Source organism: Callorhinus ursinus, unplaced genomic scaffold (genome assembly GCF_003265705.2).
Source record: "Callorhinus ursinus isolate GAN/ISIS: 27379988/994484 unplaced genomic scaffold, GSC_fseal_2.0 scaffold8, whole genome shotgun sequence".
Taxonomy (NCBI): domain Eukaryota; kingdom Metazoa; phylum Chordata; class Mammalia; order Carnivora; family Otariidae; genus Callorhinus; species Callorhinus ursinus.
This window is the reverse complement of record NW_027397070.1, coordinates 52,082,226-52,096,911: the sequence shown is the minus strand read 5'-3', so window position 1 is coordinate 52,096,911 and position 14,686 is coordinate 52,082,226. Positions and strand designations below refer to the sequence as shown.

Here is a 14,686-nt window from a genome sequence, read left to right as displayed (position 1 = left end):
ATCGATGGGTCTTGTTTTTTAATCCAATCTGATAGCCTGTGTCTTTTTTTTTTTTTAAGATTTTATTTATTTATTTGACAGAGAGAGACACAGCGAGAGAGGGAACACAAGCAGGGGGAGTGGGGGAGGGAGAAGCAGGCTTCCCGCTGAGCAGGGAGCCCGACGTGGGGCTCGATTCCAGGACCCTGGGATCATGACCTGAGCCAAAGGCAGACGCTTAACCGACTGAGCCACCCAGGCGCCCCAGCCTGTGTCTTTTGATTGGGGCATTTAGCCCATTTACATTCAGGGTAACTATTGAAAGATATGAATTTAGTGCCATTGTATTGCCTGTAAGGTGACTGTTACTGTATATTGTCTGTATTCCTTTCTGATCTATGCTGCTTTTAGGCTCTCTCTTTGCTTAGAGGACCCCTTTCAATATTTCTTGTAGGGCTGGTTTCATGTTTGCAAATTCCTTTAGTTTCTGTTTGTCCTGAAAGCTTTTTATTTCTCCTTCTATTTTCAATGACAGCCTAGCTGGATATAGTATTCTTGGCTGCATATTTTTCTCGTTTAATGCTCTGAATATATCAGACCAGTCCTTTCTGGCCTACCAGGTCTCTGTGGACAGGTCTGTTGCCAATCTAATGTTTCTACCATTATAGGTTACATATCTCTTGTTCAGAGCTGCATTCAGGATTTTCTCTTTGTCTCTGAGACTTGTAAGTTTTACCATTAGATGTTGGGGTGTTGACATATTTTTATTGATTTTGAGAGGGGTTGTCTCTGCCTCCTGGATTTTGATGCCTGTTTCCTTCCCCATATTAGGGAAGTTCTCTGTTATAATTTGCTCCAATATACCTTCTGCCCCTCTCTCTCTTTCTTCTTCTTCTGGGATCCCAATTATTCTAATGTTTCATCTTATCATGTCGCTTATCTCTCGAATACTGCCCTCATGATGCAGTAGTTGTTTATCTCTCTTTTTCTCAGCTTCTTTATTTTCCATCATTTGGTCTTCTATATTGCTGATTCTCTCTTCTGCCTCATTTATCCTAGCAGTTAGTGCCATTTTTGATTGCACCTCATTAATAGCCTTTTTGATTTCAACTTGGTTAGATTTTAGACCTTTTATTTCTCCAGAAAGGGTTTCTCCAATAAGTTCCATGCTTTTGTCAAGCCCAGCTAGTATCTTTAAAATCATGATTCTGAACTCTAGGTCCGACATTGTACTAATGTCCATATTGAGGAGGTCCTGGCAGACGGTACTACTTCTTGTTCTTTTTGTTGAGGTGATTTTTTCCATCTTGACATTTTGTCCAGAGGAGAATAGATGAATGAGAGAACAAAATGCTAACAGGGTAACAATGTCCCCAGAAAATATACTCTAAACAAATCAGAAAAGACCTGAAACCAGGGGAAAAGAAAGGGAAAGAAAGAAAAAAGAAAGAGGAAAAAAAAAGATAAAAACAAACAAAAACAGAACAAAACAAAAAAAACAGAATATGATCAAATATGATCAGGCTGGTGCATAGATCGGTGCCACACACTAGATTTTGGGTGTATTTTGGTCTGTTAGAAGGAAGTGCCTCCCAAAATTTTAAAGAAATAAAGACTTATATATGTACAAAATTAGGGTACGATGATAGGGTACGATGATACGATGAAGGGATGAAATATGAGTGTAAAGATGAAAAATATAAAAAATTGTATGAAAGGAATTGATAAGATAAGTTGTTTGAAAAAAGAAAGAAGAGGATTTAAAAAAAAAGAATGAAAGAAAAAAGGGGGAGTGAATGTGATTAGGCAGGAGACTGGCACAAAGCATACACTAGAGATTTACAGTATATTTTGATCTGTTAGAAGAAACTGTATCTCAAAATTTTAAAGAGAGAACAACTTATATATATATGCCAAAAATAAGGGTAACTACTATAAAGGGACAGAATATGACTCTAAAAATGAAAAATAAAAATGTTTTTTTAAAAAAGGGATTGATAAGATGGTGGTTGAAAAAGGGAAAAAGAAAAATTAAAAAAAAAAAGACAGTTAAAAAATTAACTTTGAAAGACTAAAGAATCATGGGAAAAAAGCCATGAATTCTATGTGCAGTATTCCCCTAGCGCTGGAGTTCTGTTCTCCTTGATCGGTAAACTTGATCTTGGCTTGCTGGCTGTTCGTGCTGATCTTCTGGGGGAGGGGCCTGTTGCTGTGGTTCCCAAATGTCTTTGCCGGAGGCGGAATTGCCCTGCCCTTGTCGGTCCGGGCTAAGTAATCTGCTTGGGGTTTGCTCTCGGGAGCTTTTGTTCCCTGCAAGCTTTCCGTTGGGCTTTGGAGGACGGGAGTGAAAATGGCGGCCTCCCAATCTCTGCCCCGGAGGAGCTGAGAACTCGGGGCCCCGCTCCTCAGTGAGCCCCCAGAGAAAAGCAATCAGTCACTCCCGTGTCCCCGGTCTCCGGCTGCACTCCGTGCTCACCCGGCCTGTGACTGAGTGTTTCTATCTCTGGCACCCAACCCTGTGTGGAGTCTCCAAACCCAGCAGATCCCTGCGGTGCGCTCCCGCGCCGCTCCTCCCCGGGGGAGGGAGGGGAGTCTCCCCGGATCTGCCGCTTGTTGGGTCCCTGCTGGAGGAGCAGTGGCCCGACTGGGCCGCGGATCACAGTTTATGGCAACCCCGAGCTGAGAGCCCGCGCCTCGGCTCTGTCTCTGCAGCCGGCTTCCCCGCTCCGATACCTGGGAGCTCTGGCGCACTCAGGCACCCCCGGTCTTTCTGTCACCCCGAGGGTCCTGAGACCACACTGTCCCACGAGGGTTCCACCCCCCGCTTAGCCACTGCAGCGACGACCCTCAGCGGAGCCAACTTCTAAAAGTTCCGATTTTGTGCTCCGCGGCTCTAGCACTTGCCAGACTTGGCCGACGGAGGCCCCCTCCCCCGCCGTCTATCCTCCCAAATATCACCTCAGATTCACTTCTGCGCACGTCCTATCTTCCAGAAAGTGGTCGCTTTTCTGTTCAGAGAGATGTTGCTATTCTTTTCTTCGATCTCCTGTTGAGTTCGTAGGTGTTCAGAATGGTTTGATCCCTATCCAGCTGAATTCCTGAGACCAGACGAAATCCAGGTCTCCTACTCCTCCGCCATCTTGCTCCCCCCTCCCCGGGGGCATTTCTGTTAATACCCAGGACTCCATCATCCATGCGCAAGAATCCTGGAATGGGAATGGAGTTACCACTCTGATCTATGGGGTGGGGGTGAGTGGACAAGAACTCATGGATAAAAGAGCAAGGGTCCAAGATGCATGTCATTCTCAGGTGGCCCCATGGGATCAGCAACCCTTTGCCTCTAGCAGCAGCAAACTCTCCTTCCCTTCCTGCTTCACTTCCCCAAACTCACCCTTCTGCTCCCTGGAATCACACTCCCCAGTAAGAATTCTCAAACCCACTCTGCTTTCTGGAGAATCCAGGCTGAGACATTACAGACTCCTTTCTTTGACTTGGACTCCACACACTCTGAGGAAATCTTGTTGGCTTTGCCTTCCTCATAAATCCAGGACTCAACCATTTCTCACCACCTTCTCTGGTAGTAAGCTGGCTGGAGCTCTTGTCATTTCTCACCTCATTAACAAATTAGCCTGGGTGCTCCTAGTAGAATGTAGGTAGCTTCATGCAATTTTGGGGGCAGGGCTCAACATCCTTAATAGCTTCTTCATTCAGAAAAAAAATACATATATAACATATCCTTTTACATTTATATATTTATATTATTTTATATTTATTATATTTATATTTTTTAATGCCTTATAATGATTTACAAAGTACAAATGCTCTGTCCCCCATAACTACTCTGATCTGATTTCCTACAACCCTCTCTTGCTTCAGGCACATTTTTCTCCTTGTCACTTAAACATCCTATGCATGCTCCTCCCACATCCCCCCTGACTCTGGGTCTTTGCATTTATTCAGAATTTTCTCCCCCAATCCCCAGATGTCAGCCCAGCTTAATGTTTTTGGGTCCTTTGGGTCTTTACTCAAATGTCACTTTCTCGGTAAGGCCTTCTCTGACCATCTAAAAGGCAACCCCCAGCCTTCCTTCTCCCTGCCCTTCCTTTGTTTTTCTCCATTATACTTATCACCATCTGACATTCTATGTTTTATTACTAATTTTGTTGACTATTTCCCCCTGCTAGAATGTAAGATCAAGGTGGTCATTTATTATATCTCTCCAATACCTAGAATATTACTTGCATATATTAGGTGATCAATAAACATTGGTTAAAAAAAAGAAGAAGAAAGAAAGGAGCAAATACTAACCACAATAAAATGTCACCTGTCTAGAGTAAGATTTCCTGTCATCGAAAACCTTTGGATCATGGCCGCATACTCAGAAATAATTGGAAAGGGTGTTGAGAGGGAAACTGAGCAGGCACAAAGCCCACTAAAGACTTTGTCACAGGAAAGCCCCTCATTTGTGCCCTCCCTCTAGACCCTTTATTTACTGTCATGTACATCTCTTTTCCCTAAAGTTAGCCTCTAGTTTCCCAGCTCATAGAAAGATGGAAGTAACAAAATATAAAGTGACAGTATCTGGCAATAAGAAAAGACAATTTCAATCCCTCTCTGGAGTTGAGTAATTACGATAATACTCGGGTGTGGGTAAAATTAAGCTAATGCCTGCAAAAATGTTAGCCAAAAGCTCCATGTATCATATAAATACAGAGATCGTGTTTTTGAAAGAAAAACTGGGACACAGGGAGCTCTTTCCAGGTGCAAAAGGGGTGTGGGAAGTTTAGTTAAAATGATGATAATAAAATATTTGAATTTCTGGAATGTTCTGATGGCAAAATATTTTAAATAGAGCTGTACCAGAAAAATCCAGGTTAGATTTACATGTCACTACATGTAAAGAACATTTATAAGATGCTTTAAAAATCACAAATGCCTGCTTTGTAATTCTAAGAAAAGGACTTGCTTTGAAAATTTTTGGAACACCCTACATATTCTTAAGGATTCATACAGAAATGAATCAGAGTAAGGAGAGTCTGACATCAAAATGGAATACTTCAAAATCTAACTTGTAGCTCTGAACAAATGGAACCATTTTTCCCACACTTAAAATTTCCTTCAATTATTTTTAATTGCAGTAATGAAAGGCAAAAGAATAATTAAGCATGCCAGACAGATTCAATGAGAATAGAAATAGGGTTGGTAGAAAGGATTTAATGACAGCTATGAGGCTTTAGACACTTGTAAAATCTGTTTTTATATTACTAACTTGAAGAATAGACACATTTAGTGAATTTCTGTGAGAAGAGCCTATTCATGGGACAGGCTCAGTGTGAGGCATAAAAAAGTAATCATAGTATTGTATTCAGGAGAAAAAAAAAATCACACTCAAAGGTCAGGAAGTTTTGGGTTATTTTTTTAAATATATGTTTTAGTGTTCTTTGTAATAAAAAGATTAAATCATAATTAATACCAATGTATATTTCTCACACAAAAAAGTCAAATTATTCCAAAAGATAATTTCTTAATTTGGGGGGCAGTCAGGACACCTTTAATAATCTGAGGGAAGTTACAGATTCTCTCAGCAGTGCCCTGATGTACTTGTACACAAATTTTCATTTAATCACAGATTTCCAGGAGGACAACCATGGACCACCAAGGAAGGCCATGAACTTCTGGTTAATGAATCTTAATCTGAAGGGTTGTTTAATTACTAGTGTCTCAGGTAGCAAGAAAAAATATTAAACAGAGGTAGAATTTCATCTACTTTAACAGGGCAATAAAACTCAAGGACTTTGAAAAAGAATGAAAGGGTCTGAAGAACCCAATGGAATGACATAAAAGGACCTCTGGAGACCCTCATCCATACATTCATTTATTGAACAAATATTTATTGATGACCAGTCATATGCCAGGCTCTTTCTGGGCACTTGGGATACATAATTGAACAAAGCAAACAACAAAACCAAACCAAAACAAAATCTTTGCCCTGTGGGGAAAGACATAAATACAAAACATAAAAACAAACAAATTATGTCATATATGAAAATGTGCCAAGCTCTATGGATTTGTTTTTTAAAGCAGAAGTGCTAAATTTTATTTTTTTTTCATTTTATTTATTTATTTGAGAGAGAGAGAATGAGCGGGGTTGGGGGGCGGCGGTGAGAAGGTAACGTTTGAACAAAAACCTGAAGGAGGTGAGAGGATTAGCCATGGGGACAGCTGGGAAAATACAGTTTGAGGCACGGGGAAGAACCGAATATGGAAAGCCTGCCGAGCATGAGGAACAGCAAGGAGGCCAATGGAATAAAAGCTGAATTATGAATGAGAGTAATAAAAAAGAAAAAGAAAAGAAAAAGAAGGTCTGAATCATGTAGGGCCTTTGGGGACACTGAAGGACTCTGTTTTTTTTTCTTGACATAACTAGGAAGACTGTTGGAAGGTTCTGCCCAAAGGAGGGACATGACCTGACATACATCTTAAAAGATCTGTCTGCTGTGTGAAGACTAGCCTGTGGAGGCCCAGCAAGGGTGGAAGCAGGAGACCTGCTATTCTAGGTGGCTCCTAGAATAAGCCAGAAGGGAAGACACAGGTATTTTAAGAGAGCCAAAGAAATGCGAAAATATCAGCTGACACTGTGAAGGAAGTTCACTACCATCTATGTGGGGGTTGCAGATTTTGAGGCGATACCAAGAGACCAACCCCTGTTTTAAGTTATTGACTCCCAGTTATGATAACAATAAACAAAGCTCAGAATGTTCCAGCATGTCCCATGGGCCTCTGGACTCAATGGTCTATTAGTAAGACCTATTAGTAATTTATCCTCCAATTTGAGACAGCTTTGAGAGTGAAAGGAATGCTATTAAATACAACTAGATAACAGGTGCAAGAGGAAGCTCCTTTTAGATAGGGCAACACTAACTCTAAGGAACCTAGGAAGCCAATGGATGGTACCATCAAGAACTAGAGTTCATAAGTGGTGGGGGAGAGCCCAGCTTGCTTAATGAATAAGCATCTTTTGGCTTGGGAAAATTTAGAATTAAAAACAAAAATGAAAATCTAAATCAGACCCATAATATTAAATTGTGATGAGTTTAAGAACAGTCAATAGGGGCGCCTGTGTGGCTCAGTTGGTTAAGCATCTGACTCTTTATTTGCACTCAGGTCATGATCTCAGGGTGGTGAGATCGAACCTTACACTGGGCTCCATGCTCAGCAGGGAGTCTGCTGGAGATTCTCTGTCTCCCTATCTCTGCCCCTCCCCTCCTCTCTAAAATAAATAAATCTTAAAAAAAAAAAAACAGAATAGTCAATATATATTTGGTATTTTGAGTATTTGTGTTATTTAAACTTGGCCTATTGGAATATCTAATAGATCGGCGTTGCAATTTCAATTTAAAATGTGTAGTTAAGTAATTTATTTCAACCTGTGATTTAAGTTGAAAAGGAAATTATTTCTCAGTGAGTTTATTTGTAGTGTATTTACCGGCAGCCAGTAACTGTTCTAAGCATTCTGGGAATGTTTAGGGGGAAAAATTGTGCTTCACTGGAAAATTATGCATTGACTAGAGCATATTCTTCCAAGATTCTGAGTCTGATTCTATGGGAACTCTTCTACAATTCTGTAGATTGTAGATTGATAGCAATGCAAAATAATTTTGTCTATAGACATGGCAAATTCTGTCCTGTTTGGTAGAGAGCTTCAAGTGATTCCCTCCCACCCTCTGACCATGAAAGAAGTTACTTTTGCCTCCACTAGCACATTCACTTTAATATTCCTTATCTATAAATGTCCATTTTGTGGATTCTTTTTAAACATAATTGCAACATTTTACCAGTTTCTTCACTGTAGTGGGTTGCATAGTGTCCCCCACCCAAATTCCATTCACCTGGACCTCAGAATGTGAACTTATTTGGAAATAGGGTCTTTGTAGGTGTAGTTAAGTAGAAATCATCCTCGATTAGGGTGTGCCCTACACCCAATGACTGGTATCCTTATAAGAAGAGGGGATGACACATGGAGACACAGACACACAGAGAAGACTGTGTAAATAAAGAGACAGAGACTGGAGTCATGCCGCTACAAGCCAAGGAAAACCAAGGATGGCAGTCAGTCATCAGAAGCTAGGAAGTGACAAGGAAAGATTCTTTCCTTGAGTGTGCGAGGTTGGCATAGCTTTATCAGCACCTTGATTTCAGACTTTAAGCTTCCAGAACTGGGAGAGAATAAATTTCTGATGTTTTAAGCCATCTAGTTGTGGTACTCTGTTATGGCAGCCTTAGGAAACTAAAATGCTTAGAGTTAAATAAAATCTTTAATGTGTTCAATTTATTGCTGTAGGAGAATAATGATTTTTCCTTTCTTTGAAAGTTATCCTTTAACACCATTAACTCATTTATACCTCCCGGCAATTGAACTAGGCAGGATAATATTATCCTTATTTTATAGATGAAGAAACTGAGGTTACAAAGCAAGTAGGTAATATTCCGGATGGGGTCCAGAACATGATCCCAAAACATGGCATCTTGGCATATTGAATATTTTAAGCTGGAAGAATCTGAGAACTAGCAGGTGCAGAGGACTATCTGACCTTCCCCTAGAGCAGATCATAAGACCTTCACATGCGAGGTGACTTCCCTATACCCAGAAGAAAGAAAGGAGCATCCTTATCTCAAAGACAAAAGGAAAACAAGAGGAATCTGAAGGGACAGAACTTGCTGTGTCCCCCAGTTTTCTACACTTAGCTCATCCCCTCTTTTTGCCCTATCACATTATTCCATGACTTCCCACTCTTTAACAAACCTGATGTAAAAACAGTCAGGTTTAATCACTTCCTTGGGTCTTCATTTCCTTATAAGGACCTTTGGGTCCTCATTCCATGTCACACAAAACTGATATTAAATACATTTGTATGCTTTTCTCTTGTTAATCTTTTTTGTTGTTGTTGTTATGAGGGGTCCTAGCTAAAAATTTAGAAGAATAGAAGGAAAAATATTTTCCCCTTCTCTACATTCCCAAAAGCATGCCTAGGAAATGGTAGAGCAAGGCATTCTACCAAGATGATCTCACTCCAGAAAGAGTACTCTTCACCACTTTACTCTCCTGCTCCTATCAATAGCACTGAGATAGCTAAAAAACTTAGGATTCCTGGTATTTATAAAGCCTAATTTAATAGATTTTCTAGAATTTTCTGAGTACTTGGAAAGCAATTCAAGGGCTTTAAAAAAATATACTAAATTTGTACTTAAACTATGTATTATTTTATGAAATTGTTTATTAAAATATTATTACATTATAAAATCTTGAATTATTATCATTAACTAAATTTACAAATAAGATAATAAATATATGGAAAACTGAAAAAAGAACTAGTCTTTACATTCATTACTTTAATGAATCAAATATTTGATTTTAAAGCCAGTTACCCCCAATAAGTCTTCTTCTTCTTTTTTTTTTTTTTTTGGCACAAAAGCTGCCCTTACCGACATAAGAATTCACCTTGACCTGTATTGTGTTACAAAGAAAGTAGTAACATATTTTGTTGCCCATCAATACCTTTGTCCCAAGTGAAGAAATCCAACTCTCACTGTTCAGGTGAGAATTCTTCAAAGCTCTTCAAATGAGCACTTCCACCCCCTGGAGCACCACTTTCTCACCCTCCACTCCACACCTGCAACTCCTTACGACCAAATCCTACTGGTTCAGGATGTAGCTCAAAATCTCCCCTGAACCCGAGTTTAAGTCAGTCCCCACCCCTATCCCCACCAAGTATACTCTCAGCATATTTATATAATTCTGATTATATGTTTATGTGATTATTTGATTAATATTCAACTTCCACACGAGATTACAAGATCCCTGAGGGCAGGGACACGTTGATGTTGATGTGGTTCTCCACCAAATCTAGAGCGTTAGCACAGTGTCTGGAACATAGCCAGTGCTCAATAAATATTTGCAGAATAAAGGAAGTGATGAGCAATGTTGAGGGCATATAGCCCCTCTTTGGTGGAAAATTCCTCATTGTGTGTGTGTACTCTTAGAAGGACCCAGTTCTTCACCTCCCACTACAGACACCAAAAGTCTGGGGAAAGGGACCTCCCCGCCTCCTACCCCCTGCCCCCCAGCAGTTAGGACACAGCAGGTAACCTATGGCAGACAATGGGATGCTCCTATCTAGGAAATCACTTCCTGGCTGGTGATTCAAAGTGGCAGGAACAGTTAAGAAATCACTGAAGGCAGTGCACAGACAGTCCAGCGGCTACAGAACAAAGTGCCCAGCATCACAGATGTCCAGTGGCTGTGGTTGTGGTGTTGTCTATGGAGTTGTTCCAACCAGATGGTTGACTATCGCTCCAACTCCCTGCCTGCCCTGGGCCCTGGCTTCTTTTTGAAAGCCTGGATCTACAATGATTCTGTAAATTACATGTTATTGTTTCGGAACATTTATTCCCTCCTTACGCTAGACAGAGTGGGTTTTCTGTTACTTTCCATCAAAAACCTTGAGTTGCACACACAGAGGATAAAAAGAATAAATCATGGAGTCTACACAAGCCTGAAGTGATGCCGTCTTTGTAAGATGCAAAATATTGGGCTGTATTTGGCAAGCACGTGGATGCTAAAGCAGAGGACTTCTCTTTAGGCTGGAAATAAAATGTTATTCAGGTTATGACTACCGATTGTGACTAAAACAGTTGTGAAATAGGGGACAAATCCACATTTCCCTAAGCGAGGAAAACGGGTATGACATGCGATTGTTTTAGGTGGAATCCTCACATGGCATTAAACAATATTGAATCACACAGTGGAAAAGGGATTCCCTTTTCCATGGTTTTTCAATTTGTCTGATACCACCAAGGACAGCAAGTTGAATTGGTGTCTCTTTAATATTTCTCTAACACTTATCACTCTTCCCTTTTAACAAAAAAAAAAAAAAGTCAGCTTCAGGCTTAGAGCATTCACAGGCAATAGTCTTGAGCTAGAATATAATTACATTTGTGTTTTCAACCGTATGTAGCTTTCTGGATTACCTCCTCTTGATAGCAAGTCATGCTGATTTCCCATTTATCGTCACTATAGAAGCTTTCTAAATAATTTTTTTTTCAGTGAAAGAAGTGAGTCACTTAAAGATAATGAGTGAATAATAGCACAGGTAGAACACAGGGAAAAAATCCTGAAGACGGTGAGTGAGTGTCTTCAGTTTAGAAAAAAAAAACTGGGCTGATCCATCAATTAGAGCCACAGATGCAAAATGCAAACAATGGAAGCAAAATCCAGAACCTGAAAACAACAATAGCCACAACAGCTCCTTCAGAAACATTTCTGAAGGAACACAAGTGTGTGATGGACAAACCATCACTCCACTGGAGTTGGAAGGTGTTGGAGGGGATGGAGGGAGTGAATGTCACCATCATTAGCCTGAAAGCAGGTAGGTCAAAGGACAAGACAAGGCAAGGCAGCACTTTCTTGAGGAAGAATCCACATAAATCCAGAACGACTGTCTAACCCCATCCTCCTCATTCAGAGAAGGTCCTCTTGTGCACACAGGCAACAAATGGTAAATCTCTGAATGAGGGTCATAGGTCCATCTTGCTATCCTTGGTTATGAGGTAATATGAGCTATAACTGTGTGCCAACATTTAAATTTTTAGTTTTATTCTGCTGGCTTAATTTAATTTCCCTTAAATCAGTAATTCTTAATTAGGAGGAGCATTTTTTTCTTCAAACTACCTGTATATCAAAGATTCTAGAATGTTCCCCTGGGAAGTAGGAATAGCAGTTCTCCCTTACTTCCTACCTAGTCAGAACCACTGTTAAAAGAGTGAATCATGCCCCCTTGGAGGGGAGGGTAAGTGGAGAAGAAGATTCAGAACCACTGTTTCGGTGAGAGCCACAAAGAGTGTAACTCTCTCCCATCCATCCACCAGATCACGTGGCAAGTGTATGGGTAATGCAGAAAGGGACAATCTGTTTACCTTTCAGCACCATAACACATGGATAGAAGATAAGGTTTAGGAAAAAATGCTCTCAGCACCATGATAATTTGTAAAACAGCTAGGCAGTGTTTACACAGCATCAGGTTTCAGAAAAGTGGTTACCACCCAGAACAGGTTTTTAATGACAAAGGTCTGGTTTGTTTCAGCAGGAAATGCCCTCTATAACCTAGATATAGTCTTTCTTTTCCTCCCTCCTTCCCCCCCATCCTCTCTTTTCCCCTTCCCTCCTTCTTTTTGTTCTGTTTTCTTTCCTCCCCCTAACCTCGTACTCTTCTGAGTTCTTACATTTTTCTCTCCTTTCTCCTTCCTTCCTTCCTCCCTCCTTCCTCTCTCTCTCTCTCTCTCTCTCTCTCTCTCTCTCTCGACCATACTGGGGAAAAGCTGGGTGAGCCCTGCTTTCATCTGAGAGCAGGGGGTTTCAGAGGCAGCTCTGTGCTATTTCAAATCTTGGCACCACAACTTATAAACTGCATGACATTGAACAAATTGCCTCACTTTTCATGCCTCGGTTTCCCTATCTATAAAATGAGAGTAGTAAAATTATCTACTCAGCGGGATTTTGTGAGGAGTCAATGGGTGAGTTTGTGCAAAGTGCTGAGGACAGGAATAATAAGCACAATATAATTGTTAGCTTTACATACTTGACCTCTCTCATAAGCTTTCCTTTGTCAAAAGAGTTCTACTGCCCCCCAAAGATTTGAAAGTCACTTTGCTACTGTTGCAGATGGCTGTGGCCATTGTCTAAATTGGCATGTCATTTCACCCATGCTTTTCATCAATTTCTCTTCTGTATCTCAGAATAACTTCATTCCGCAGAACACCGTCCCTGCCCTGCCCCCAACTCCCATTGTTTCCAATGTCTCCCCACGACTCCTTACTCTTTGTGATTCAGTGGATCCCTTCACTTGCATCAAAGACATCAGAATGCACCTAATTGAACCCCCTCTTTTACCCAGAAATAATCTTGGGTCTTCCGAAATACATGATCTCACCTAATTCCACAGTTGGTGAGAGAGGGATGAAGAGAATACATCCTGACTCCCAGTCCATTGCTCTTCCTCCAACATTATCCTTTCTCCTCAACATTGGGCGGAACTATAAACAGGAACTATAAACAGGTGGAACTATAAACATGGTCAGAGCCATTCTGCCCCCTTTAAAGCAGTTTCTGAAGAAGTGATGATGTCTCTGACCTTTTATTCTCCCCATCACACAAAGGACAATCTGAGACTAGCATATGCATTTGTTCATTTATTCATTCAACAAGCTTTTGCTTGAGCACTAAATTAATTCCAGGCCCTGTGCTGGGTACAAGGAATTCAGGGTTGAAAGACAGGGTCCCTGTGTTAGAGGTCAATTCTTGAGTTGCTATCAGTGTTGAAAGTCAGAGTCAGCCAGGCCTAGGCAAATTGGGGAATAGCAGCTCTTTAGAAAGGACAACTCTCATTTTCATCCTGTACCAAAGTTTTGTTACCTTTTCCTGTGTTATGAGTAACTAGTGTGTCAGCAATCCCAGATTTGGGCCATTGAGTTTTTACTTTGCAGACACACACACACACCTTTGACCTATTCTTAGGCTCTTTTTGTGCACTTCTGTCCACTTTTGCAGCTGCCCTTGGCCCCTTGATCCTACCCCCCTCCTCTCCCAGGTACTCACAGAGTCTGCGTGCTGGGCGGGAGACTGGGGATTCGGTGGATATCCTTGCAGGTGACTCTGAAGTCATCCTCCTGGTGGCACTCGCAGGGGGGAGACGGACACCCTTTCCCCCCCAGGGTCCTGGGCAGGGCGAGAAGCAGCGCCAGCTGCAGCAGGGGCGTCGGCCTCATTTTCCAAGGGTCCCAAGGCTATTTCTTCATTCTCCACGATCCTCTGGGCCCTCTGTGCTGTGGGTTCCCGCAGGCTGAAGGACAGAGGGAGCGTGGGAGGAGAGAGGGCTCGCCGGGGTTGTGACTTCAGCACCCAAGAGGAGGCTGGAGAGGGGAAAAGAAGTGGCTCTTAAGTGTTCTGTTTCCCTAGGCAACTCTCCACCCAAACAAACCTAATTGCTTCACTCTCCGTGCCCCAGCCACGCACCCCGCTCCGTCGGTTCCCGACACTCAGTACCAGTCCGGGCTGTCCCTTCTGCTTTCCAGCCTGCCCCGCGCGCTCCTCCCAGGAGTCCTCTCCAAAGCCTACTTTAGACGCTGCCTTGTGTCTAAACCTCGTGGTCCACCTTTTCCGGTGGGGAGCCGGGACCACCTGCACGCACTCCAGCCAGAGAAAGTCCCCGCGGCTGGACTGTCCCAGGGCGGACGGGGGTCCTACAGAACTTCAGCTTCTCCCGAACCTAAGAAGCCTCTGCCGGGAGTCGGAGGCGGGCGCACCTCGCTGGCCAGCCGCAGTGCGGCCGCAGCCGGGCGCAACACCACGGGCGGGTCCTCGCTGCCCACCAAGTTCAGCGCAAACCGGGATCGCTGGGCGCTAGCCGCCGCAATCACAGCAGTCGCGGCGCGGAGTCGCCTGGCGGCGCGGGACTCCTAAGACAGCGGAGGACTCGGCGAGGCGGGTCAGGAACTGCGCTCTGGGGCCATCTGCTGCGGAGAACAGGGAACTGCAGGAACACTTCCGAGCCCTGATCAGAACTCTGAATCCGGCTTTGCCATAGGATTTGAAGTTGACCAGTCAGTTCTGGTCTGCCCAGGAATTTTATTGAGCCATATTCTGCCACCCCTT

The 14,686-nt window shown here is 42.4% G+C and overlaps 1 protein-coding gene across 3 annotated transcripts in view; it reads right to left on the bottom strand.

Moving 5' to 3' along the window:
- TSHR (thyroid stimulating hormone receptor) overlaps positions 1 to 14,326 on the bottom strand; it is a 174,319-nt gene extending 159,993 nt beyond the window's left edge. For 2 of the 3 annotated variants that reach the window (XM_025870463.2, XM_073895677.1), the window contains exons 1-2: positions 14,048 to 14,326; positions 13,631 to 13,944 (exon numbers count right to left, since the gene is read on the bottom strand). In XM_025870463.2, coding sequence (XP_025726248.1) covers positions 13,631 to 13,800 — 170 coding nt within the window. In that variant the 5' untranslated portion in view covers positions 13,801 to 13,944; positions 14,048 to 14,326. The remainder of the gene's footprint in view (positions 1 to 13,630; positions 13,945 to 14,047) is intronic. The other variant, XM_073895676.1, reaches the window with a different exon arrangement.
- Positions 14,327 to 14,686: the final 360 nt, after the last annotated feature.